Source organism: Poromitra crassiceps (assembly GCF_964638095.1).
Source record: "Poromitra crassiceps genome assembly, chromosome: 12".
NCBI lineage: Eukaryota > Metazoa > Chordata > Actinopteri > Beryciformes > Melamphaidae > Poromitra > Poromitra crassiceps.
This window is the reverse complement of record NC_139632.1, coordinates 37,255,601-37,280,978: the sequence shown is the minus strand read 5'-3', so window position 1 is coordinate 37,280,978 and position 25,378 is coordinate 37,255,601. Positions and strand designations below refer to the sequence as shown.

The window sequence follows — 25,378 nt, the reverse complement described above, 5'->3', positions numbered from 1 at the left end:
TGTATGTTGATTTATTTTGACCACGTCATGTTTGAGGTTAGAGAAAAAAACCTCAGTCAATGGAAGACTGTGTGCATTGACTTCATGTGTTATTGGGATTTCTAACTATGTTACACACTATGACTCCCCACAGTCACAGTGGGCCAACGGAGTTGTTGTTGGGAAATCAAGTGCTCAACACTAGAGAGGCCGATATATCAGAGATCAGATATGAGCCGGTCATTGAGGTCCGCCTCTGACGTGATGGAGGAGACAGCTAGTCAATGTTTTTATTGTTATTATTTACATCAGATGTAGAGTGCAGATTTGTATCGACAGCTTCAATCAAAAAATATATCAGTATTGGCTTTCAAAAACTCATTGGTCAGTAGGGCGTCCCAGTGGCCCTAACCCTACTGAATTCTCTTGCCACAGCTGAATTGTATCTTGCCGGCCAAGAGCTGAGGCCCTCCAACATGGCCGCCAGAGGATGCATGATTCTGGCACCTGAAAGTCCAAGGAGAGTTACCTCGTACTCCTGAGAGAAGCGTAAGCTGTCGTTGGCCTTGAGTCGCTCGATGTGGTCTGCCAGGTCACAGGTGGCGATGGGAGGATGCTCCCTCATGCCTGCACAGAGAAGTGGAGTGGTAAATACAATGCATTCATTCATTCACTCACTCACTCACACACACGGACGCACGCATGCGCACACACACACACACGCATGCATGCGCACACGCGCACGCACGCACGTGCACACACGCACCAAAGTGGATAATGTAACCAGACCAGAGTGAGTGCTGAAGGCGCAGAGCTAAGTGCTACCAGTGCCATGGGGTGAAGGTGGGGGTGTTGTGTGGTGAGCAGAGAGATGACGTGGACCGTAGTGCTCTTCAGCGTGTTGTAGCCACACTGGGGATGTGAGCGAGCATCAACCAGCATGCTGATTGGTTGAATAAAGCGCAGAGCGGGATAGGTGAGTAGGAGGGATTACAGGGTGGGAGGTTAGGGTGTACGAGCTCCGAGTCTAGAAGAGCATCTTACAAACATTAACAGCTGATTATGCTGGAGACATACTGCACATCAGCATCGTCAATAAACTGGTCAAACTGCTCAAGCTCTGCTTTAAATCATTCATACAGTAACTACTTTTTTTTTATTTACTACTCCTAAATCAAACATTTTTTTTTTAACTTATTTAGTATGTTGTGGCTGCTATAAGTACTGTTTGCTTCTTTATTGATAATCCTTTTCACTATGTTTTGGTTAAAGTTGAGTGGGCTCTGAGTCTGAGATTTTCATTGCAGTTAACTGATGTTTGCATTGTTGCCAGTATATGACAATAAACTTTAACTTGACCTAAAAGAAACTTATTCGCTACATTTCTACTTCTGAATATTATATATATTATCTATGCTACTATACTTTGTTTTCCTTTACCCCCCTCCCCCCCCCCCCATTTTCTCCCCAATTGTACTGGGCCAATGCCCCCCCGGTCACTGCCCCACCTGCTCTGCCGATCTGGGGAGAGCCGTAGACACACACATGCTTCCTCCGATACATATGGCGCTTCTTTTCACCTGACAGCGGGGAGCTTCACAGGACGTAACACGTAGCACGTGGGAGGATCACACTATTCCCACCAGTTATTTACTATTCTACACTTAATCTCACTTGGCAGTCAAGACATGAGGTTTGTTCATCGAGAGCGCCATCCTGCATTTTTGGTGATTTCTAGTGTTTACTTCTATTTGAATGTATTATTATAAATTTATGACGATAACCATTATTATCGAATACAGACTAATATATCATTTTGGGAAGGTAATTGCCCCCCGTGAGGAGTAGACAATCTATTTTGACACATATTATACTGATATACAGCTGATATTTCATCAAATCTGTATTACATTTACAAATATGCACATAAAAGAGATGCCACAAAAGCCCCCACAACAAACCACCAATGAAAATAAATAAAATAAAATATTCTGCCTGATTCACTGTTTCACTCTGATCTAATTATACACTATGCACTGCGAGAAACCTTCATGTGACATATATTTGCAGATGAGTTAAAAGCTTGATTCTCTCCCTTAATAACTATAAGCCATTTCTGTATTATTTTTATTTGTATTATTATTAAGCCGTGGTTATTCCCTGTAGCAAACTGACATTATCTACTTTTTATTTGTACACTTGAATAGAGAGGTATACAATTTAGCTGGCTAATTGATGCTAATTGATTATGCAGCTAGAGAATGCATGGCAGTCTGGATGCAGAATTCATTGCCATTTATATATTTTTTTTATTTATATTTAATCCAAAATTCCTTTCAAGTTTGCCACTTAGCTAACTTGTTCGTGGAAAAACTGAGGTCCATTGAGGTTTGACACAGTGAGATTATTCTTGCCTTCAGAGCAGATGGAGCGGCACAAATGTGTGTAGGCCTAAAACTCCAATATGTGTTTGATTAAATTCAATTCCCAGTTAAATTTCCTATGACAAGACATTCATAGAAACTCCATGGAGGCGTAGGAGCTAAGAAGCTATTGTACAATTTCTATGAATGTTCAATGACACTTTGTGGGCCCGTGAGCCACTTTGCCACGTTATGGTTTGGCTAGTAGCATTCCATGTTACATGATTTGAGCTTGTTGAGACTTTCGGTACCTTGGAAGGCAGCAGATTTGGCACTAGAACCAGACCTGTTTAGCATCACTGCATTGTTCTTAAAGCGTGTCTTATTTGGATATGTATATGATGATATACTTAATCATTGAACTATAATTGCACTACAGCTGGTTATGGGGGGTACAAAATAATGCATAGTAATAATGCATAGTAAGAGACATGTGCTGCAGAAAATATACAGTACAAAGCTGGGACTTGTAAAAATAAAACTTGACTCCACTCTCATACTTGATCAAAATACTTACACAGATATAAAACTGCTCTCATTTCAACTTGTGGACCTCAGTCTCAAATCCAAAACCAATCTCAATTGGAATGCACAGAATTGATCTGTGACTGGCCTCAATTAACATCATTGCCATATCGATAGAGGTGGCTGACAAAGGTGCTCTTATAGCAATCATGGCAGAAACAAAGTCACTGGCCTGGAACATAACAAAACAGTTTGACGCTTTACGTTTGTGTGGAGGTCACTTCTCACCCAGATAGCAGCTAGTGATCCCTCTACACAAGCAAGTCAAGTTTGGACAAGGAGAGCTGAAACATTGTCTACATCGAGTTCAAGGTTTGTACGACCAATTTTTTGATTGCAAGGATTTTCCTGACATACAGTAGAGTAGGCGATATAATATGCTGGGATGGGGGAGGGGTTAGAAGAGAGGGCTCAGAGTGCTGTAGGAATGAGACATAAAATGCGGAAATGCCGTAGGGTTCCCTCGTCTCAAAGTCAATGTTGTTGTTTTTGTTAGATGCCTGAAATACGGTCGTGGTTAACAAAAGTCTAATCTTCACAAATTAACACCACTTTTATGATATTTGAAGCCTTTCCTTGCAACCGCGATTTCTGATGACCGCATTTGCGCTGACCTAAAAAGTGGTGTTCATTTGTGAAGATTATCTCACTGAACACAAAGGTCACCCTTTCCTAAATGTTTGTTAACCACAGACCTTATTTACAGACCCCATTCAAGAAAATCCATTGACTTCAAAGACGAGCGAAGTGAGCGTGATGCTAGCTTCCAGGTTGGCCTACAAAAACACGTCATTCCTGCGGCACTACAGTGTGAAACAGAAAGAGGGGGCGGGGATACAGACATGAATGAAACACAAGAGGAAGGCAAACTAACTTGGAGTGTTCGGGCCACTGGGGGCACTGGAACCTGTAGGGGAAAGACGGGGCAAAACAAATAGCAGATAAGAGACAGAAAAGAACAGGGGGGGGGGGGGGGGGCACTGGGGAAGGAGTTGTATGCTTGAATAATAGAGGTGTAAAAGGTATGCGGATTCGTACCATACTGTACCGTATTCGTACCGAAACCGAACAGTGCAGCTGTACAGAATTTAGAAAAAAATAAATCCGACTTCCCACACGGACATATTAAGGGGTTGGTTGGTACTAGTCGAGATGCACCGATCGATCGGCACGTGACCGGAAATGGCAGATTTTCAGCTGATCGGCCATGACCGGCGCAGGTCACCGGTCATGGCCGATCAGCTGAAAATCATATACATATCTTCACTTTAACTCTTTCATAACAGCGACTTGGAAAATGAGACAAACCTAAGTGTTTCAGCTTTCAGTAAAAAAGTATTCAACTTCCCACCGGCCCTCGCTCTCAACTTGACGCTTCTTTGCTGTGGCCATGTCTGACACTCAATGGGAAATGTCTAGTTCCTGGATTGTTCCTACTTTGGTCCTTGTGTACAAACTGTATGATAGTGCTGTTATCATTAGGTGAACGGAAAAAGCACAAAGTGATCTTGCTTGATGAACCCATACTGGAGGGCCACATACAGTAGATTTTGAGAGACAAGCCGAGGGCCGTTTAAAATAGGTCCGCGGGCCGCAACTGGCCCACCGGGCCGGACTTTGGACATGCCTGGTATAGTTGGTCCCCAGTGGATTAAGACTTCTTTGGGTGTTGTTTATTATTATCTGCTCTAGCTTTTCCAAGTTTTTGTACACACAGATATGGTAATAATAATGATCTAATTAATATACTGTGAAAATGCGTTTTTTGTTGTTGTTGAGAAATGTAAAATGTTCTTGGGGGAAGACCCAAACTGGTGCACAGACGACAGCAGATTGAAAACTCATACAGAGAGTTATCTGGCGTGATAGGCTTAACCCAAAAGCCCCCACAAATAATGACTTTAACAGCTCTAGTTCTTGCTGTAAAACCTCTCCGCTCATTGACTTGATGTAAGTCAGTTGATACAGCTAGTCCAATGGTTCACGTAAAGATGCCTGCCATCCAGGAACGTTTATTTAAATGCGACTGACCGTTCCCATCAATTCAAGTTCTGAGCCATAAACCTTAAAAAAAATACTGCCTCTCAGTGCCCTACACATTATTCGGCGATGATGATGTCAGCTGTCAAACATGGTACGAAAAAGAACCGGTAAAAAACCCAAACAAAATAGGGTTCCTGCTGCAGGACAGCCCAAACAAGCAGCATATGTTAGAGGAACTTTGAGAGGGAACTTTGGCCGCCTCGCCCGGTGAGCTTTTACTGAAGGGGGAACAAAGGTCACAGGCAAATGAGTTGATGAACATATATTGGTGTAAACAACATCTGTGGAATCCCCTCCCGCTGGTAACAGACGTAAACGCTGCCCAACTGATAGGCAGCAGGACAAAATGAAACAATGACAAATCTCCCACTGACAAGAGAGGTGATAGAGAGAGGAGAGAGGGATGATCTGGCAGGGCGTAGAGGAGAAGAAAGAAGACAGGAGCGAGAGAGAGAGAGAGAGAGAGAGGGATGGAGAAGAGAGAGAGCTTATATACAGATATGAAGAGAAGCCGATTGATAGGAGGGTTCGATCATACCATTAGGTTGTGGGAAAGAGGGAGATTTTCGGGGGTATCGTATCAGCAAATGGACCGACCCGCCCCCCACCACCACCACCACCCCCTCCACCCCCCATGTGATCCGTTCTCCTGTTGATTTATGCTGCCTTGTCGAAAAATGCTCGAGCTAGCTTATCAAAATGCTACCTTATCTGTAAAGGGGAGACTCGTCGTGGGTAGCCATTCATTCAGATGTCTGGAGGTGAGAGGTCAAGGGAGCCCTTTGAAAATGGGTTTTTCCCTCCCTGAAAATGTTGCCTTATTTAGCCTAAGGTGACCAGATTTCTGAAATGAAAATCGGGGACATTTTCAGTTCGGCACTCAATATCATTCAAATATCCAATGTTATAATCTATGAAATACAAAAAAGGGGCAATCCAAAATTTAGCCTACGTTTGGAGCGTTGTTTAGCCCCCTTGCTGACAAGCTAGCATGACATGGTTGTCATAGTTTCATATGATACCTGTATCTTCACTCTAGCTTTAAAAATGAGCACGCTAGAGCCTCTGAAAGACAGTCATCTCGGCCGCAGACGAGGAGTAGAAAATCGGGGACATTTTCACCAAAAACGGGGACTGTCCCCGAAAATCGGGGACGTCTGGTCACCTTCATTTAGTCCCCTTCCCGACAAGCTAGCATGATAGGGTTGAGCCTCTGAAGGACAGGACAGTAAACGTATCGTAACCTATACTGAGAAACACCCATTTACTTTGTATCAATGTGAAACCGGGAAAGGGAGAACATCCAGGAGCACAGCAGGAGAAAGGGTTAAAAATAGAGAGACTCCGGTGAGTGTTGGCAGATATGAGTTTGTGGGATTAAAGCTGCCACTATTTTATATTGATATTACGTTGACCATTTCCACACTAAAACGCATTGAAACCCAGTTCAATGACATTCTTTGGGGTGGTTGGGCTCCTTATAGGTGCTAGGTGTAGCATTTTAAAATCAATAAATCATTACAACATTAATTTAGAGACTCTAACTATAATTACCGTAACCAAGACTGCAGAGAATACTGGTAGCTTCAACCAGCCTCTACACTGTTTTAACGAGCAATTATCTCCACCATGATTTCATTTGGTTACAATAATAATACCACGGATATCACAATTAATTAATTAATTAATGATATACTGTATTGATGTTTAAGGCAGAGTGAGGACACATCCTCCCACACCACACTAGAATGACTTTTCTGTTCAGAGATCTGAAATAAAAATAGCTAAGAAATGTATGCAAATCAGTTGCTACCGCACCACACTGCACTGCACAAGCTAATATAATAGCCCCTTCAACAGTAATTGCGCGCGGGCAAGGCTGGCGACCTTACGGCCTAAAGTCCCTTTCTAATAGGAGTGTTTGTTGATTGCTTTTCAGTTGATAAGAGGAAAACCCTCCGACTGGCTTCCGCACTTGCTACTGACGATGTCTGCATCTTCTCTCTGCGTAAAGTCTTTATTCCACCTTTCAAAAGATCACATTTAACGTGGGAGAGTTGGTGTGAAGTACTGTCGACTTCCATGGCCTCACCTACAAATAAGGTTGGCAAAAGACTTACATATAATTGACACATTATGCGTGTGGAACCCGCGTTGTGCAGTCCCCCGCAGCTGGGACTCGAACTCAGAACCTCCGACATGGGAGGCGGACGCTCTAGCAAGGAGGCTAAAAGCCACGGGCTCCAGCTAGAGCATCTGGAGTCGGAGGCGTCGGAGAGTGACATTTACTCACTGCACATCCCGACCCGCTGGCCACCATCACACATGACCATAACATGACCGGTTTCACCAGCAGGATATAGCGCGCGGGAGTATCATGTTACTGCCCCCAGTTCCCCTCCCCGAAACAGGCCAGTTCGACCAGAGGAGGCGCCAGTGCAGTGACCAGGACCACATACCCATAATCCGGCTTCCCGCACCCGCAGACACGGCCAGTTGTGCCTGTTACGGACGCCCGGCCAAGCTAGAGGTAGTTCGTTAGGCAGGCAGGGAATCTAGCTGCAGCACTACCCGGACGCCCTGTCCTGAACAAGTCCCGTGATGTGTGGGGACGGAAGACCGCCGACAGCCAATGAGAGCCAAGTTTACACTAAGGTAAGTTGGCAGGATAATCTCAGTTATTATTCGGGGCTGGGGGGATGGAGTGGTCAATAAGAGGTCAGTGCCAGCCGGAGTGTGTGGATGTGTCTGTGAGGATTAGCTCCGCTGAGATGGTCAGTGTTATAAGTACCTTATGCCCAGTGGTTGCCTCAGCATTTTAGAGCCAGCAGAGCAGATTTTCCACCAAGAGACTCCAAATCTGTGAAGTGTGTTGTTTACGTGCGTGATCCAACGCCTTTTCAAAATCCCGTAGGATTTTAAAAGTCATCCGCTGTGCTCCCCGCCGCGCCTCGGGGCATATCTGCCGACGTTAACTTTTTGCGATAGTATTAGTACGTCATTTCTTACGGTATACGTTGCTCATTTTTTTCTGCTTGAATCACACATTTTGTCCACTCTGTATCCGTGACTATCACTTTGGCTTCATCCATGTATTATTATACATATACAAATGCCAAAGTGTTGATGTGCCGATGCAAAGATAAGGCCAGAAACAAAAACTTCAGTTCAGTCAATATAATCAGTATATAATCATATAATCAGTCAATATAATTAATAATACAGTAATGTCACAACCTGTGTGGCCTTAGGGGCTATAATAGAGAAATGATTTGGACATCAGTCTCCCTGTAGGCATGTTTGTGTGTGTGTGTGTGTGTGTGTGTGTGTGTGTGTGTGTGTGTGTGTGTGTGTGTGTGTGTGTGTGTGTGTGTGTGTGTGTGTGAGAGTGTGTGTGTGTGTGTGTGTGTGTGTGTGTGTGTGTGTGTGTGTGTGTGTGTGTGTGTGTATGTGAGAGTGTGTGTGTGTGTGTGTGTGTGTGTGTGTGTGTGTGTGTGAGTGTGTGTGTGTGTGTGTGTGAGTGTGTGTCCATGCCTTGTGTCTGATAGTTGAGTCGTCTCATCTCCACGGGGTCAGAGGAGTGGGCCAGCAGTGAGTCCTTGACCCCCGCCATGTGCTCATCCTTGGCTGAAGGAGAGGCTCGTTTCCTGGGACAGAAGAGGAGGTGATGAGAGGAGGTAACTAGACACACATACTGTACACACAGACACGCACGCGGGGGGGGGCGCGCGCGCGCGCACACACACACACACACGAGGACAGTTTCTGGAAGAAACGACACAATAGCGTTTCCTTCACACCTTCTCCCTGTTTACATGAGCGCTGTTGAATTTTTAAAACGCCGTAATGTACATGCCAGGTCGCTAGGTGGCAGTGTGATCACCTTATTCTTTGCCCATACAAGGACGCTTCTGCATGACGTCATTTCGTAATCGTCTTTCCGGTTTTAAACACAGAAGTAGAGTACGCCTACCGCAGTCATTTAGACTTGCCAAAAAGCTGTTTTCAAGCAAAAAAAAAAAAAAAAGTTTTAATATTTGTCGGGTGAGAACATAACATATATGTGACCAGTTTATCAGAATAACGGCTATTGGAAATCTTTAACGAGCAGCGAGGACCGGGAGCGCTGACTGTGATCTGTCAAACCCTACTGTAGTTAGGCTACTGGCAGTGAGAAAACACTGTCGACGTGCTTTTGTAACTAACGTTAAATGCCAACCGGGTACAGCCATCGGCTCCTCGCAGCAGTAACGTTATGAACATGTAACTGAAGTTGGCCGCAGTGTAGCTTAATTCTGAATGTTGCCAAACTTCATTCATACTGACGTTTTATTTTGAAAATGGTTGCTAACTCGCACACGGCTATGGCGTAATCGCGTGTGTCGGGTGTGCAGGCACGTCAGAGTTTCTGAAATGTGCCGTCTCAAAGCGATTACATGGAGCGATCAGCGGGGGGCGTCGCCAAGAATTTCACTCTGGAGGGTGGTTTCAAAATGTGTCGTTTCCTAAGCGCAAATTCGCCGTCGCCGTCTAAAAGGGAGGCACTAACGATACAATAATTCCCCGTCACCATAGGAAAGCGTCCTCGTGTAAAGGGCCCTGTCAACTGTCTCTGGCATTTCCATTGACATGAGTAGATAATGAGCCAAGTTTCACTGTGGTGTCAACGATTCCTTTAAGTGGCTCGCGCCCGTTTGCGTGTTTCCACAGCTTGATGAGGAGCTGCGATACGTTTGTGGCCTTAATTTGCTCATTAAAACCTCTTAATTTCCCACTTTATGATTGTGCGAAAACAAACTGAGCAATTAGTGAATGAGCCTGGTGTCAACGAGGCAGGCTAACGACAGCGGTGCAGAGTTGAGGGCAGGCAGCCACAGCTCCACGAGACAAACCAAGAACCAAGAACGAGCAAGGTGTCAAACAACAGTGAAAAGGTCTTTGTTATTTTAGTGGTTGCCTCTCTAGGTAATACCCTCACTTGGTCTTTGTTATTTTAGTGATGGGCTCTAGGTAATACCCTCACTTGGTCTTTGTTATTTTAGTGATGGCCTCTAGGTAATATCCTGACTTGAAATTGCAGGTTTGTCTTTTGTTTTTGCTGCAGGTGTGTGAGGGTTTACAGATGGTGAAGAAACCACTGAGGGAGGATTATTCCGAGAGGAAGATCAACCGGATTTGTGAACTCAGCACTGCGAGCTGTCGGAGGGAGTGCAGGCGCGCACGCACACACACACACACACACACACTCGCCTGCACAGTAAGCGTATGCTGAAATGTGCCCACGCACTCTAAAACACACATGCTTACACACACATGATGAATTGAAGCAGATGTGTCTGAGGGAAAAGATGAAGACAGGAGAGAGGGCATAGTTGATGTGGTTCTGACAGTCTGACAGAAAACAACATCTGTCTCTCACTTCACATCACTGCTGTCAGAAAACACATCTGAGCTGAAAGCACGTTTTACACAGTGGAGGACGGCTGTGGGGGGACAGCCTGACAGCTAAACAAGGAGCGAGGGGGGGGGGGTGGTGGTGGTGGTGGTGGGCAGCATGGTGTAAAAACAGGGAGAACTACTAACCTTTCTTGTTTGCTGCGTCGGCAGAAAGCAGGGAGACAGTGAGCAAAGGGAAGAGAGAGAAGAGGAGAGGATAGGAAGGATTAATTTACAGGCTGTCAGCAGCGGGGGGAGGGAGGGGGAGGCCACACACTGACACTGACTGAGCACATTACTACACCTTTAACTACACCGCTCCTCTTCCTCACCCCCACCCCCCTGCACCTCCTCAGCCTGAACTACACCGCTCCTCTTCCTCACCCTTACCCGCCTCCACCCTCTCAGCCTGAACTACACTGCTCCTCTTCCTCACCCCCCACTCAGCTAGAACTACACCTCTCCTCTTCCTCACCCCCCTCCACCCCCTCAGCCTGAACTACACCGCTCCTCTTCCTCACCCTTACCCGCCTCCACCCTCTCAGCCTGAACTACACTGCTCCTCTTCCTCATCTTTACCCGCCTCCACCCCCTCAGCCTGAACTACACCGCTCCTCTTCCTCGCCCTTACCCGCCTCCACCCTCTCAGCCTGAACTACACTGCTCCTCTTCCTCACCCCCACCCCCCTCCATCCACTCAGCTAGAACTACACCTCTCCTCTTCCTCACCCCCACCCCCCTCCACCCACTCAGCTAGAACTACACCTCTCCTCTTCCTCACCCCCACCCCCCTCCACCCTCTCAGCCCTGAACTACACCGCTCCTCTTCCTCATCCCTACCTGCCTCCACCCTCTCAGCCTGCCGCTTGATTCAGATAGCAGATACCATGCAAATGAACAATGTTTAACTTCCCTCCCTCCTGCCTGGACTGAGAGCTCCCCCCGTTCCATTCACAGAACTTCCTGGTCCAAATTATGTCATAATGATGCCATTTGGTCCAGGAAGTTCTGCGAATGAAGGTACAGAGAGCAATACTGATAGTGACAGTGATAGTGACATTAATTGTGACCCCCATGAAAAACCGCTCCGAATGACATCATTATGACATCATTTGGACCAGGAAGATCTGTGAATGAACAGGGAGCTGTCTGTCCAGGTGAGATTAAGTTAAACATTGTTAATTTGCATATAGCCTACTGATTTTGTAATGATACAAAGCTGGTTGAAAATCTGCCAAGTGGCCTATTTTATGCAGCTTTAGGGCAAGAATCTGCACTCATGGGTATATTCAGGGCTTGGTTCTGATCCTAAACGTGTGGACTGGTGGCACACTCTGCACCTCCAGGTGAGCTGAGGTGAGCTTGGTTCTGATCCTAAACGTGTGGACTGGTGGTACACTCTGCACCTCCAGGTGAGCTGAGGTGAGGGCAATGTTGTGTTTAGGCATCCAGCATCTGCTATTGTGTGAACCAAGATTTACATTTCTTCATTTCACACAAACAGCTTTAGCAAAGCTCAGAATCCCAGCTGCTTCATATTTTGTCTATCTCATATTCGTACAGGCTGTTGTCACCTTTATTCTATTTGCCAAGCAGAAAGAGCTGTGCATCATAGCCTACTACAGTATAACCAGCTGGTGGAGAATGGATCGGGGAAGAAATTCACTTCAGAGTTATATGATTACACATTGGTAACTGTATTCCATTATAAGCTACTGAAATCATTAACATTCATCATTCATTAATCATTAAATCAAATCATGAAATAAGATCATCTTACTCGACTAGTAGGATTTAGCTACTATCTAGGCCATGTGTTAAGATGGTAAACAGTAATGTGTAATGCATTACATTTTCAAAGTAACTTCCCAAATTTACATATGAATTGCCACTGGTGAGCACTTTCAAGTCAAGCACTATCAGAGATGTGAAATTGGATCACTTTATTGGGTTTTTTTGCCCTATTTTTTCTCTCTCCCAACAAATTGGCTGGCTTATCTGTACAAGAGAGCAGCTCTGTGTGAATACGCCTTAAAAGCCAAAGGAGTCGAAGCCGGAGATACGACAAACATGGAGATGGAGTAGCAGCTCAGCGGAGTTTAGCCCTGACAGTAGAGTGAATCTGAGAGAGCTCTCTTCATTTTGTTGCCCCAAATATAGAAGATATTTATCATAATTTTTTGAAATTGAAATGAAAGAAAACATCAGAGGAACAACTACAAAGGGTAGAACCATCAAATACTGCAGTGAAGTTTTTTCCTGTCCCGTTTCTTTCCCCCTCAAATAAATACAGTATTCATAATGTGTGTTTTTTTCTGGTGAAAGCAAGTAGTAGTGATAACAGTAGTACTACATTAATGTAGTGAGTTGTGCAATCATTACTTTACTTTACTTTATTTCATTTAGCAGATTATTACTGAGTAATAATCACTATGTAATACTCTGGAAACACTTCCCAATACCTAATTATGAAAGTACTACAGTAGATAACACCATGCAAACTGTACTGCCAGGTCATGTCAGAATATTACACTGATTCTATTAGTCATTCTGAAATCATTGCACAACTTATTCCAGTCATGGAGTAACTGCTATCATGCTAATCACTAGAAATAACTGCCATTTAAATGAGAAATTAGACTAGAATAATAATGATGATGATAATAATAATAATAATAATAATAATTAGTCATTACAAATAGTTAGGCTACTCCTTATTACGATAATTTACCACAGTTTCCAATTAGTTATATGTAATTATACAGTAATTAGCCTGTAATTTGTACCACAATGTGAGATGCTTCCGACAACATACAGTAGTGATGTGACCTGTAGAAAAAAACCATGTAGGTGGAACCCCAGTAGCTTGACGGAGAGTGAGAATGAGAGAGAAAGACTGAGCAGCGGTCGCGCCATATGGACGCCTCCTTTCTGTCCAGTCGGCAGCTCCAGATGTCTGGCCTCAGGACGGCCTGCTCAGCCCGAGCCAACTGTCAGCCCGGAAGAGCGCAGGCCACCCAACAGTGCCTGTCTCCCATTATGCCAAGGAGCACCCTATCATCTTCAGGCTCAGCCCAGACCAATGACTGCCTGTCTCAACCATAGAAAATACTCTACTCAAAAACCCTCCTTCACAGCACACCTTGCTCATGTCAATTGTTATATTGTTATATTGTATGGACGATGCGGCCCCCTTCCCCCTCCTTGCTATGCAAAAGTGAAGCCAAAACATCTGGTTTCAGTGAGCTGCCATCTTGCTTGTGTGACGTCATTTGCAGCGGAGTCTGCGCAGTAGAATCGGGCTGAGTCCCCATCAGCTGTGCCGCCGTCTGACGGAGGTTTGAGAGTGGCTGTCACAGCTGTCAATCAACCATTTTTATATCAGCAAATAACTTATTTGAAAACAAACTTAAGAGAAAAATTTGCACTTGAACATACATCTGTGTAATAAGAACTGCCTAGAGTGACAGAAACCACTAACCACTAACATGGATTTATGACCTAATACTGCAGCCAGCCACCAGAGGGCAATCGAGATGTTTTGACTTCACTTTTGAGAAGCTCTCATGACATCCATATTTTATAAAGTCTATGGCTGTTCTGGGGAGGAAAAGGTCTACAGGTCTACCTGCTAATGGCTCTGAAATGATCGCTCAACGACTATGATTTGAGGAGAAACACTGAACTTACAAAGCCTCAAAGGTATGGTTAGAATATAGTGCTCCTTTTATGTCCTGTCAAAATAACAGAGCGTCCGGGTAGTGTTGCGGTAGATTCCCTGCCTACCAACGCGAGGGGCGCAGGTTCGCATCCTCGTGTTACCTCTTGCTCAAAGCCGGGCATCCATACAGGCACGATTGGCTGGTGTCTGCGGCAGGGAAGCCAGATTGAGGGTATTTGTCCTGGTCGCTGAACTAACACCTCCTCTGGTCGGTCGGGGCGCTGTTCGTTGTGGAAGGGAACTGGTGGGAATAGCGTGATCCTGCCATGTGTTACGTCCTACCGGTGAAGCTCCCCGCTGTCAGGTGAAAAGAAGCGGCTGGCTACTGCGCATGTGTCGGAGGAAGCATGGTGCTAGTCTCAGCTCTCCCCAGATCGGCAGAGGATGGAGCAGCGACCAGGGCAGCAGAGGGAAAAATTGGCCAATTGGGGAGAAAATGGGGGGGAAATCGGAAAAACATAATAATAAAAAATAAAAAATAACAGAGGACACAAATGGAACATAATGTATAGTACAGTCAATTGCTGCTATTTATGATATATATTTTTAAAATTTAAATTTTTAATTAATAATTTAAATTTTTAATTTTTAATATTTCATGATACAATATACTCCAGTCAGTAATATTATTACCCTTACTCTCATAAATTGTCTAGTGGAATTTCTGTTCCATTGAGTTGACCTTAAGGTCAGTATAAGGGGTTAGTTAGACCGATTATGTCAGCTTTCCATTACATTGAACCATGGTTGTGACAAAAGCATCGAGCCGTGATATGATGGATATGATGCCGTTTGATTGATTACATATTCATTGCAGAATCAGATCAATACTACACTGGTTGCTGCCTAGAATCCCTTATACAGTATGAATTGATTTTAAAGCAACATTTTGATTACATTCCACAAAACAATGAATATATTTGATCATTGATACAGTAGCAGTTAATAGTTCTTATCATTATCGTTATTCATATCCTCGGTTTCAATGTGTTTCAAAAACATTGTGGGGGAAACACTTTATTATAATATAATAAAGTGTTTCCCCTTTCTCAAAATATCGACCATCAGGGTCAATCCAGAATCATCAATTATTCAAAATCAGTCGTAACCCAAGTTACGATTGCTGTCTTTCGCTGACACTGTGATGTTGAGTAGATCTTCAGTAGATTCGCCTAAACATAGTGAATATTATGAATAGCATGTTCTTGCAGACAGCTGACCACCCACCTCTTAAAGAGCAGGATAGCGATGACGATGATGATGATGAGGACCACGGCGAGCACGGGGCCCATCACCCACAGCATCTCGGGGTCCTCGCTGTGTCGACTCATCCCGCTGTGCAGCTTCACCATGAGGGGTTCGGAGTACGGGCTGGCTGCAAACGTCCTCTGCTGTGGACGGAGGACAGGATGGTTTTAGCGCTGGCTATCGCTACTCCACGACTTTAAGGTATCAACCGAAATAACCCAGTACCAAATAGTATCGAATCTTCTCCTGTCAAACGACACCTGTATTTGATCCTTTTCGTACACAGAGCCAGGACAAAGGTAAACAGTAGAGTAGAGTGGTAGTAGTATAGAGTATAAAGTAGAGTATACAGTAGGAGTATGGCCTCCATAGAGTTGCAGTCAGTAGGAGTGTGGGTCCTAAATACAGGCAGCATGCTGACAAGCTGCTTGGGGCTGAGGGCAGCTGCTGTAATGACTTTGTGACAAACCTTAAATGCAGCAGGAAGTTAAGAGCAGAGGGGAGGGAGAGGAGTCTGAATAAGAGGAGGGAGAGAGACGGGGGAGACAGAGGGAGGGAGAGAGAGAGGGAGGGAGGGAGAGAGAGAGGGAGAGAGACGGGGGAGAGAGAGAGAGAAGGAGGGAGAGAGACGGGGAAGAGAGAGAGGAGGGAGGTAGAGATGGGGGAGAGAGAGGGAGGGAGAGAGAGGGAGAGAGAGGGAGGGAGAGAGAGAGGGGAGAGGGAGGGAGAGAGAGAGAGAGGGAGGGAGAGAGAGAGAGAGGGAGAGAGATGGGGGAGAGGGAGGAAGAGAGAGAGAGTGGGAGGGAGAGAGATGGGGGAGAGGGAGGGAGAGAGATATACTGTAAGCTTGATGTGCTGTGTGGGATGACACAGCTCACTGTGTGGAGCCCAGCTGAGAGCAGGGAGGCTGGCAGTGGCACAGGGGAGGATACGCCTCAGCGCTAAATCCAATAACGTGGACAGCTTCAGCACGCCTTCCGGACGGCACGGCAGCCCGGGACCCTTGGCCGACCCTCCCCGTTCCCCCTGGCATCAGTAGGCAGCGTGGCAGCCTCTCCTCTCCAAACAGCATGGAGCGAGCTGAGCACAGACTCCTGTTTGGAGGCGTAAAATGTCCCAGAATGCATTGGAGCGATATTTGCGTTTGCTTATCTGCGGTGAGGTAGTGGCAAATAAAAAGAAGGGCCAACTGTGACCTGTGAGGAGATCGCTAGAAGATTCTACAATTAATGACACTTTGTGAAAACCCTTGCATCAATCTTTATTCATTAAGTAGCTGGTTAAGTAGCTAACGAGCTATCAATCAACTCCAATTCTATGCTAATATATTTGGTTAGCAAATTAACGTAGCAAAGTAGCAACACGGCTCAGGGCTAGCTTTTTCAAGTGGTGGTGCAATCACACAATTTGGTGGCACAACATTTTGCAGCGGCATCGCACATTTAAGATATTATTTTGGTACAAACTGCAGTGGCCTATATGAAGTACATTAAAAAAAAGCTTAGAAAGCAGAAATAAGGTGCAGCAATTTATTTAATAATAAAAGTACATTTTTTCTTTCGAAGATAAATCCAAACAGTATACAATATTTTCCTGAGAAGGATTCCCTCAAAAGAAATGTACTGTGTACATGTTCAGGGGTAAAAGACTGCACAGCTTTAGGGAAGTTAACTTTGTTTTGTTTCTCCAGACAGACATGGCTGTGTAGAGCTACTCCTCCTGTCTCAATTACTTTTAAGGCAGAGAAGGCACATTTGTCATAATGCCTTATTCAAGACAACAAAGCACAAGCGCAAGTGAGAAAATACAAGTAATTGGGTGCCAACAGAACGACGACAACAAAAACAAAATATTTGCCACCGACTATTTATGACTTTATTTGCTCGTACAAGCACGCTCTACCTGCAATTAGCACTTAGAGGTAGCATCTGCTTAACAAGCGTGGCAAATCCAGGAGATAATGGAGTAAATATTAGACCTTTGGACTCACTTTGCAATTGTTTGAATTCAGTCATTTTATGATCTTTCTATTTGCCGTTGTTGGAACTCCAAAGCAACACATCTCCAGAAGGCTGGCATGGACAAGCAAATTCGCTATGGGCTGTATGTCTGGAGTTACAAACGTCAGTGTTTCCAGCCGGGTTTCCAGTGCGGGTGAATATGTACAGTTCATGACCCACCAGCATCAAATTATGTCATTGTTTGCTGTTATCATTTCTGGTGGCCCTGCCGTGAAAAATGATCGCAACATGTGACTAAATGGTTGCAATCTTGAGCCCTGAGTAATCACCTGATTGATGCTATGTTATGAATGAATGAATGAATTAATATACAGTACCATCTTTCTATATTATATAATCCATCCATTAGTCCACAAGTTTGATCACAATACAATATTATATCGATTCATTGGACAACGATGCGATATTTGCCGATATCACAAAATCTGCCACAATACGATTTCGATACAATTCGATTCAGGGCGCCTATTAGTCGATAATGTTGATTTATATCCGAGAGGGGAGCGAATATCCTCTCCGTCTTTTTCGTGCCTGCTTGCCATGGCACTCGCATTGTTTGCATGCGGAAAGAGGTGTGCTTGGGCGGAAATGGTGACGCAGACGTGGCATGATAATAGAAATAATGTTTATTTCTTATGGCATCATGGCGATTTATATCAATGTTTTCACTGCGCATCAATGCTATTCATAGCTTTCAAGGGGCGTTACGTGCTGCCGGGAACGCCCACCTGGCGGTCAAAAAACAAACTTGGCGGTCGACTAGTTTCTCACGCTGTGTTTGTTCAGCCAAAATGCCGGATACCTGTTGTGCTATCGGTTGCACTAACCGACAAGGAGATACGCCTGGCTTGTGCTTTTACAGAATCCTGTCGGAGAAAGAAAACTCAGACAGGAGGAGGTTGTGGATTTGTGCGATTAGACGTGGTTCAGTCGCTGGGGAGGGCAAATGGCTTTTTTTCTACCATCAAAGTACACACGTTTTTGCGGCCAACATTTCATCAAAGGTAAGCTCAAGTAACGTTAACGGGGTATTTTAATCATTATTGTAACGTTACTTGAGCTTACCTTTGATGAAATGTTGGCCGCAAAGACGTGTGTACAAACGGCTGAACAAACACAGCGTGAGAAACTAGTCGACTCGGGTGGCAGCGGAATGAACAAGTTTGTTTTTTGACCGCCAGGTGGGCGTTCCCGGCAGCACGTACTGTAACGCCCCTTGAAAGCTATGAATTGGATCGTTGATCATTGAATCGATGCAGATTGATGTATCGTCCCACCCCTAACATCCATGTTGGATTTTTTTTTTTTCCTTCAGAGGTCAACACAGCCAAACCAAGGGTTTCTATTTTCTGACCGGGAGAATTTGGAGGATCAGGTTCAGTAGATTTGAACTCCGATTGATTCGTGACCAGATTAGTAAATGTTTTTATTTCCCCCCACCAAAGAGGGGACCATAATGGTCTTCGTCCGTTTGTGGGACTGACCCGAGGATGAAACGGCATCTCTGGTGGGGGACATGTTTACTATTTGCTTAATACATAATTGGTTTTCAATTTATGTCAATGGGAAGCGAGGCAACTTTCTGTGTAGGTTCATGGTAATGTAATGTAATGTAATGTGAATTTCAATGTTCCATTTTCAGTCAAATGTTAAAGAACGGCAAAGAATTTGAATCCCACTCGAATGCATCAAAATTGCATTCATGTATTTATTCATTCGTGTGTCAATATTATGTAAATTGTATCATTAATATTCAAATGATTTAACAATCATTTCAGTCAAGTCATAGTGGAATTAGATTTTCAGGGGAAATTGGCTCCAGTCAGTATTTCGCTGTGTGCTGCTGATTAGTGGATAGTCCCATAATTGAAAAAGATATTGCATGGTTTCACCATCAACTCTCAAAGCAGCCTCATTCAACTCTTGTCCTTGTCCTGTTTTGCAGCCTTATTAGTCCTTGGCAGAGAGAATGAGTAAGCAGTTGGATAATGGCACCATATCATCAAGTTAAATGGATCAATTTGTGAGGCATAATTCACTTTAAGTAACTGTGCTACTTGTCACTTTGTGTTGTCGGTGACAGGCGCAGGACGTTTGACTGTTCGCCAATGGGACTATAAATATCCCTCTTCCCAGATGCCTGATGGGGCTCTCTGGCTCTACAAGGCTATGAAGCTCAGACTGGAGGTCCTATGAGGTAAAACAGGCGTAGCCAGGCTATGAAGCTCAGACTGGAGGTACTATGAGGTAAAACAGGCGTAGCAAGGCTATGAAGCTCAGACTGGAGGTACTAGTCTATGAGGTAAAACAGGCGTAACAAGGCTATGAAGCTCAGACTGGAGGTACTAGTCTATGAGGTAAAACAGGCGTAACAAGGCTATGAAGCTCAGACTGGAGGTACTATGAGGTCAAACAGGCCTAATATTGAACGATGGTGTCTGTTAAAACAATGTCAACCCCGCGAATGGCTTTGGCTTACATATCGATGCATTTCATTTGAAGATATTTGTCTCCTCTTGCGTTCATCGCCTGAACTTGTGATATCAGGGCTGACAGGCTACAACAGCAAAAACATAAATTATACATGATGGACCTGGTTGCTGTGAAAGACGTCTTCTCGTTTTGTCATGTTGGGAACGCAGGAATAAAGCAAGACATCTGATGGGCTTTGACACTTCCAAGCGAGTCAAACTCTTCAAAAACATGTAAACACATGCAGCCAAAACCTAGATGCACTTTTGGATTGGTACATTTCACATCAGAATTTTACTTTCCATAATGGAATTCATTGCAGATCACAGCTTAAATCTTTTATCAGTAACATAATCTATCTGAATACTAAACTAATACCACCATACTTCACCTCAAAGATCCATACATTATGCAGTTCATGTGCTCCAACTAAGTGCACGTTCACACCATACGCCCATCCCACGCTGAAGCCGCGCAGTTTCATTTCGGCGTCCTTGTTAACAGGCGAGTCCGTTCACACCAGCCGCACGCCACGCTGACGCCACGCCAAAGCTACCATAGTTTCAGCTTCTGTTCTATTTTCCAAGCGCGCAGCACGCAGCAGCCGACGTGCCAGGCATGAAGTCAATGCAAGTTGTGAGCGGGGGGGGAGGGGCCGGAGGAGCAGCTCCGAGCCAGGCGCTGAGGAAAAGAGAGTGTTTCTGGTGTGAGCGGTTTAGCGTGACACTCGGCTTCAGCGTGACTTTAGCGTGGCTTTGGTGTATGGTGTGAACAAAGCGTCACACTTCTAAAACTGTGATGTGAATGGCCGTATCATGAACAGAAAACATTTTCAATCATTATTTCAAGATGTGCAAAATTAGGTTTGCACGTTTATTTGCTACCCTCGAAAAACCTTTTCTCCGTCTTGTACTGTTCTCGGTCCTTTGGCTTAAATCCTTATGATACCCGCCGTCCGGGTATACAGTGCAGCGGTAAAATCCCTGCCTACCAACACGAGGGTTGCAGGTTCGAGCCCCCATGTTCCCTCTGGCTTGGCCGGTCGTCCATACAGGCACAATTGGCCGTGTCTGCTTGATTTAAAGAAAGTAAGTAAGAAGAGCTAAGAACAGAAATAAAATGATGAGATGATTCTTTATTTGTTTGTTTTTTAGGTTAGAATGGAGCGGATATGATTCAGCAGAGGGACGGTGATGTGAAAAATCCATACTTGGTCTCAAAAATCCATATAGATTATTCACTTTATCACCCCGGGTGCTCTCAGAGTCACCATCATATCATCATATTATCATCTTTTCCAAGACATTATCCTTGAAGCGAGATTTGATCCGACAATCCATATTTTCTCTCCAGTGTCCAGCCCAGGGAGAGACTGTAGCTTGGAGTGTAGATGCATATGGGATGTATTTGACTGAGATGGTCAGACAACTGGAATGATATGTTTTTAATCATGAAATGTGATGTAAGCACACACATTCAATGATATGACAAAATTATTTTTGGAAGAATCCCAGGGATGTGAGGAATAACACTTCTGGGCACTTTGCGTTTCTCGAACTGGTGTAGTGGTGATGTGGAAAGAGTTTTTTTTAAACTGTTTTTTTTAAACGGACCAGTTTTCATTACTTTGTTAAAAAAAAAAGGGAATGTACTGTTTGTACTTTACTAGCTACCCAACCAGCGCACAAAAAAATCCAACCAGGCAACACTTAAAAAGTAGCCCAATTCCAAAAACCCTGACCTGGCAACGCCTGGAACTCTGTTAGAATCCTCCTCGGTCAGAATCGCCCAATCACGTAGCTCGTCTACCGGGGACAAATGAGACGCGATCCAGTCTATCCCCCCTACCTCCCCAATCTCCAGTCTTCTCTCTCTCTTTCTCTCTCTGTCTTTTCCCATCAAAGTTCAGCATCTCTCTCTCTCTCTCTCTTTCTTTCTCTCTCTCTCTCTCTCTCTCTCTCTCTGTCTTTTCCTATCAAAGTTCAGCATCTCTCTCTCTCTCTCTCTCTCTCTCTGTCTTTTCCTATCAACATTCAGCATCTCTCTCTCTCTCACCCTCTCTCTCTTTCTCTCTCTCTCTCTGTCTTTTCCCATCAAAGTTCACCCTCTATCTCTCTATCTCTCTCTCTCTCTCTCTCTCTCTCTCTCTCTCTCTCTCTCTCTCTGTCTTTTCCTATCAAAGTTCAGCATCTCTCTCTCTCCGCCTGACAGTCCCTCCAACCCCAAGAAACTCATTTTCCAAACAGGGCGTCCGAGCCGTCCTCTCTCTCCTCGGTGATTGCTGCATTTCTCACCTTTTCAAGTATGTCTGCGCATTTCCCTCAGGTGCCCTCCCCCCACCCACCCCACCCCCCCTCCCCCCACCCCCCCTTTCTACCAATCTTATCCCCCATTAAGCTGCCTCTCTTCTCTCTCTCTCCACCTCTCACTCTCCTCCTCACCTCTCTGTCGCTCCCACAGGGGTTCGCCCTCGCTGTACCCCCCTTTCTCCTCTGCTGTGAATGATCATACAGTTCATATGGCCGCCCTTTTTTTCTGCCTTTTATCCAATTTCACACATCTCGGCTTGTTTACCAGCCATGGGAGCCATGGAAAGCCGCAGTGCCCTTCTGCTACAGTCTCCACCCCCCCCCCCCCCCACACACACACACACACTCCACCCCTCTCCGGTCTCTCTCCTCACCCCCCCCCCCCCCCCCCACACACACACACACACACACACTCCACCCCTCTCCGGTCTCTCTCCTCTCGCCTCCGCGTCGCCAGCAGCAGCTTTGCGGCAGCAATAAAAGCTAAGCTTACTTCCCCCCTTCTATTTTCAATGAATGTGATTAGGCTTCTATTTCTGTCTGTCGAGGCTTGAATCACATTAAGGACGTGTGTCTCACTGCACCTTGTGGAGTGGCTGAGCGCTGCCAGGCACAATGACACCAGCTCTGTCCCAAGATAACAATGTGGTGATAACAATGTGGTGTCGGCCCGTGTACAGGCCCGTGTACATGGCACGTTTGGACGACCCCTTTGCACGTTGATTTAACACATTTCATTTGAATTGTTTCTAGCTCGGGGTTTTTTTTTACAGAGGAAGCTGCAGAAGTGATCCTGAAAGCTGTAGTTCCTCGAATGGCCACTTGAGGCTGGACCCAGAATTGGCGTCGTTCCCGTTCGTCCCCATGTTAAAATGCCCCACTTTGTAACAGTGATTAAGCGTGTTTACAGAATGGACTGAAACAGGGTTTTTGGCCTATATAACAACTGGGGGGGATGGATTTTTATATAACTCACCGGTTTAGAGTAAAATAGACAGTATGGGCCCTGTCTTGGTACAGGTGCTATCCGCTTTTTGCATTTGTGCACCTGTTTGCATGCCTTAACACCTGCCTTATACTATCGTCTCTGCACGACGATAGCAGCCCGCCTCGCGCAAGTGTCCAGGTGTTATGCCGAGTTTTGCACCCCCGCGCCAAACGCATCCCCAGAGCATATTGTAATGATTTACATTGATGCATTACATCAATCAAACCAATCAGATTCCCGTCTCGCAGTCCCTGTAATACAGTTTGCACGAGGCATGCAATATACGCTGTAATTCTCGTCGACTTGTGTGACGCAAGCGGCCACGTGCAGCCAGGCATGAGGTCAATATAATAGGCCAGTATGCAGGGGCGTCATGCAAGCCAAAAATCTGAGGGGGCGAACTCTGGCGCCGCCGAATTTTTGGCGGCGCACAAAGTGCGGCGGCAAAAAAAAATTGGGGGGTTGGAAGCCAGATTTAGATCTCATTTTAAATTAACAGAGTGAGCAGGTGTAACCATAAGGCTATTTTCCAAACTGCTCAGCCTCCTGGAAAGATCCATAATCACCAGACTAAGTACATTGCCACTGCCCAGGCTCAATAGACTTGACAAAAAAGGGAGACCACACGTTTCAAAGCAATGTAACACAATGTTTATTTTGGCTGGTATTGCCTTTTCAGAAGGTAGACATCTTTTCTCTTCCATTAGTCTCATCTAGTGTCCTCTAGAGCAGGGCTTCCCAACCATTTTTGTGCCAAGGACTGGTAGATACATGGAAAAAAAGTCACGGACCGGTTGTCAATTTTAATGGTTTTAGTTATATATATTTACTCACCAGGTGGTGACAAAGGGTAAATAACAGCCTTTTGTGTTGTACTGTATGTAGCCTATACAGTATTTATGTTTTTGTTTTAACTACAAACATAAATAAACGTCAACTTGAAACTATGTTTCAACTACCACACACAGCCTATAATATTATAGCCTATGTTTATTTAAAAGATTTTTTTTTTTTTTTTTTTTTTTTTTTTTTTTACCTCTCAAAAATCTGAGGGGGCAATTGCCCCCTCAGTTACAATGGGCATGACGCCACTGCCAGTATGGACACCCGACCAAGCCGGAGGTTAACACAGGGGCTCGAACCTGCGACCCTCGTGTTGGTAGGCAGGGAATCCACCGCTGTCTGTGGAGAAATGGATTCCCCCTCTTCGGTCTCCATATCAAACTTCCACCAAACTAACTCTCTACAGTAATGTAGGGTATATTATTGGAATATGAAAAATGTGCCATCAAACAGCAAAAGGGACCCAGAAATACAAGAAGATACATCACCAATGATCGTTTCTTAGCAACTGTTTTAGGATGGATTTTCCTTTAATAGGAACATGTCTTTAATTGATTCATTTTTTTCCCACCGATCAATATGTGTCAGTTAGCGACAAGACGTCCTGTGCTATTTTAACACAGCTTTTAAGATTGTAGAAGATGTCACAGTCACTCTGTTCGCTTTTTTACCAGTCAGGAAATATCACGGCTTGATTCAAAAGCCACGAGTCAGAGCTGCTTTCCTGCAGCTAAAAAAAGGATCTGAAGACATTTGAAGTGGAGACGCCACCGGGGGCAGAACGCTGATCTCAGAAGACGCCACCGGGGGCAGAACGCTGATCTCAGACGCCACCGGGGGCAGAACGCTGATCTCAGAACAAAAGCACTTGGAATTAGAGCGACGGGCTGAATGGCAACACAAGATGTAGGAAGCCAATTATCAGGAGGACGCCTCAGAGTGACAGTGGAGTGTGAGGCGGGGTCCCGTGTGAGCGCTACACACACACACACACACACACACACACACACACACACACACACACACACGTACGTCTGTGTGTGTGAACATAAAGACAACGACATGTGTATGCGTGACTGAAGGACGTGACTCACATGGTTGAGACGTGCCTGGCATGTAGGCACTGAGCCTGATGGCCTGCTGTTTTGCTCCGCAGACAGAAAACACGGAAGAGGGAAAACAACACCATTCACAACACTGCAGCCTAATCAGCATGGTCTTAGGATGGTGTATGTGTGGAACACTGCCGAAGACTGGAACGTGACCCAAAGAGCTGAGATCAGTTAAGAGAGCTATTCCATTGATGATTTTTTTGGGGATCAAGTTTTCTTCCATATTTTTCTCCCCAATTGTACCAATTCCCCCTGCTT

The 25,378-nt window shown here is 45.0% G+C and overlaps 1 protein-coding gene across 1 annotated transcript in view; it reads right to left on the bottom strand.

The window, feature by feature from the left end:
• Window positions 1-25,378, bottom strand: part of ptprfa (protein tyrosine phosphatase receptor type Fa) — a 292,771-nt gene that overhangs the window by 44,155 nt on the left and 223,238 nt on the right. The window contains exons 20-23 of the mRNA XM_083648251.1: window positions 15,355-15,518; window positions 8,505-8,617; window positions 3,802-3,834; window positions 509-606 (exon numbers count right to left, since the gene is read on the bottom strand). Of these exons, the coding sequence (XP_083504377.1) occupies window positions 509-606; window positions 3,802-3,834; window positions 8,505-8,617; window positions 15,355-15,518 (408 nt within the window). The remainder of the gene's footprint in view (window positions 1-508; window positions 607-3,801; window positions 3,835-8,504; window positions 8,618-15,354; window positions 15,519-25,378) is intronic.